This window comes from Amblyomma americanum, unplaced genomic scaffold, assembly GCF_052857255.1.
Source record: "Amblyomma americanum isolate KBUSLIRL-KWMA unplaced genomic scaffold, ASM5285725v1 scaffold_427, whole genome shotgun sequence".
Lineage (NCBI taxonomy): Eukaryota > Metazoa > Arthropoda > Arachnida > Ixodida > Ixodidae > Amblyomma > Amblyomma americanum.
In genome coordinates this window covers 89944-92500 of record NW_027526898.1, presented here as the reverse complement: position 1 = coordinate 92500, position 2557 = coordinate 89944, and the positions used below count along the sequence as shown (strand labels likewise).

Here is a 2557-nt window from a genome sequence, read left to right as displayed (position 1 = left end):
AAAACAGTTTCGCGAGGTGGGAGGTGGGTTTTGCTGTGGACTAAATATTTTAGCACAAAAATATTAGCTGTGTCTAATCAGCGAGTACCACGGAACTTAAGTGACATAAGAACTCTTCAGAGTCACAAAGCCATAAAATAAGGAATATAGTAATATTGCTCCATATGTGGCCAGCAGCAACAAAAAGGCTAGAAAATTCTTTTTATGCGAATATTAAGCAACTCATATGACTGAGCCACCCCCCCCCCCCCAAGAATTGTTCAAAACCGCGCAGTGTGTGAAGTCGATGAGATTTATTCTGGCTGTGTGCTGAGCACTGCCGAAGACTATGCTATTGGTTGGGCGCTCTCGTGAATGCATTTCAACTCGTTGTAATTGAGTTGGCCCTGACAGTGAGGTTTCCAGTGAAGAAAAGAAATCCTGCAGTAACTTTGGAGCAGTTTTGTTTTCGACGTCGATGAGGCAAACGAGTTTAAAAGTTTAAGAATAAAGAACACCATTTAACTACCTTTTATCTCTGAGTGAAAGAATTGCAAACGGATCCTGGATACCGGCGTGCATTGATATTTGATAATGTAAGCAGTTGGCTACCAAACACATGTTGCTATAAGATCTCCCCCACTCCCCGTGGTTGCTCTTTCTAATGTAGCAGGCTTTCAGAGCCTCCCGAGAAAACTGATGTAGATGCGTAATGGAAGCAAATGTGTCAACATGTATGAGCGCGCAAATGTAAAACATTTTCTTGGAGGAATCGGATCTGCTGTGTGGGAAAGAGGCTCTTACCCGAAAAACGTGTGAAAAACGTGCAAAATGGTTGAAATAAGTGTAGTGTGCGATGTCAGTGCAAGTATAAAATCCCAGAGGATGAAAATGATTCATTGCCCTTCACTACGGCATCCCTCATAACCTGAGTCGCTATGAGACCCTATAAACTAAAGCTCACAAAATTTCTTGAAAACTGTTGTACTTACGCAGCGGAATGTTGAGGGATCCGTTCGGTTGAACAAAATATATGTCACCTCACAAAAAGATAACGATGTTTTTGTACAAAGCAACATACATTTAACGTACGTACGTGCGTAATATCGATGTACGTGCGTACATACGTACATACATGCCAAAATACATGCATATGATGTACGTACGGGTGTTATATGTGTGTAGGTGCGTACATACAATCATACATTGATACATACATACATACATACATACATACATACATACATACATACATACATACATACATACATACATACATACATACATACATACATACATACATACATACATACATACATACATACATACATACATACATACATACATACATACATACATACATACATACATACATACATACATACATACATACATACATACATACATACATACATACATACATACATACATACATACATACATACATACATACATACATACATACGGCTCCTAACTAAAGCTATTTCTCAGATGGTCACCATGAGCATTGGCTCGTACGAGATATTCAGCGCCTATTCTCGCCATCACCTGCCAACTGTGAAACTGCGGTTTCTCATAGAAGTCCTGACGCGCCCATGGTTCGCTATTGCTGGCGGTAAATCTCAAGACAGCTCTCTAGCTACCTTACTTCCATGCATTTTCTGTACTCTTTGATGCAGAGGCACCTTTGACATGTTAGTTGATTTTCAGTAGTACATAGCAAGAGTTCAAAGGCTCTGGAGGAGCGATAATCAAGCTAGCCGCTTTTGGCCGGTATGTGGCGGATGTGGCCTGCCATTGAAAGAAAGGTCTAATGGCACATGGCTGGAAATTGAAAAGCTGTTTTTATTGCGCATGCGCAAAAAACCGAATCTGAATGTTGTCTGTCATTTTATCTCCAGGTGTGACCCCGTGATTTTCAGTGAAAGGTATGTTGAAGAAGTTTCCCAGAACCCCGAAAATGTATTTCCAAAGTGTTGTGGACGCAAGAAATGAAACTTTCATCTTGATGGCTTCCGCTCCCGTATAATTGTTTCTTCCCACTGGCCGGGTGTAATAAATGTGGATGTATTAAAGCCAGTGTTGTTGGATAAATTATTGTCCCAAAAATTGTCGACAGCGGCTGGATCGTGTTTTCTTTTTATGCCTAATTTCAATTACGCTGCGCATCTCGGCGCTCGCGATTCTAAATAAAAGAGTGTTAAAAATTTAGTTACGCGGCAAGCATAAGGATGCCAGAAAAAAGGTGGGTCAAAAGCATGTATTCACTTTTCTTCTTTTAAACAAACGGAATAAAATTTTTGAGTGTTCACTGCTGCAAAAATTACACATACCGAGCAATTCTGGACAAAAGCATTTTTAAGCGGGACACCGTTTATGAACGCAGCTTTTTCACACAATGCAAGATTTCACTATAACAATCAATATACTCGCAGATCTCCCGTCGTCTGTCATATTTTTTTTATATTAACGTTTTTGCTGTCCCCAAAGGCGTTCCTCGTTGGCTTTCTGCGGCAGTATTAAGTGTTCGGTGTGATCGGTGGAAACACTTTAAAGAAAGATTTTGCTGCATTTCTGA

The 2557-nt window shown here is 40.2% G+C and overlaps 1 protein-coding gene across 1 annotated transcript in view; it reads left to right on the top strand.

Moving 5' to 3' along the window:
- LOC144112583 (uncharacterized) overlaps nucleotides 1–2054 on the top strand; it is a 22445-nt gene extending 20391 nt beyond the window's left edge. Inside the window, exon 4 of the mRNA XM_077645382.1 lies at nucleotides 1881–2054. Within this exon, the coding sequence (XP_077501508.1) occupies nucleotides 1881–1974 (94 nt within the window). The 3' untranslated portion in view covers nucleotides 1975–2054. The remainder of the gene's footprint in view (nucleotides 1–1880) is intronic.
- The last annotated feature ends 503 nt before the right edge of the window (nucleotides 2055–2557 follow it).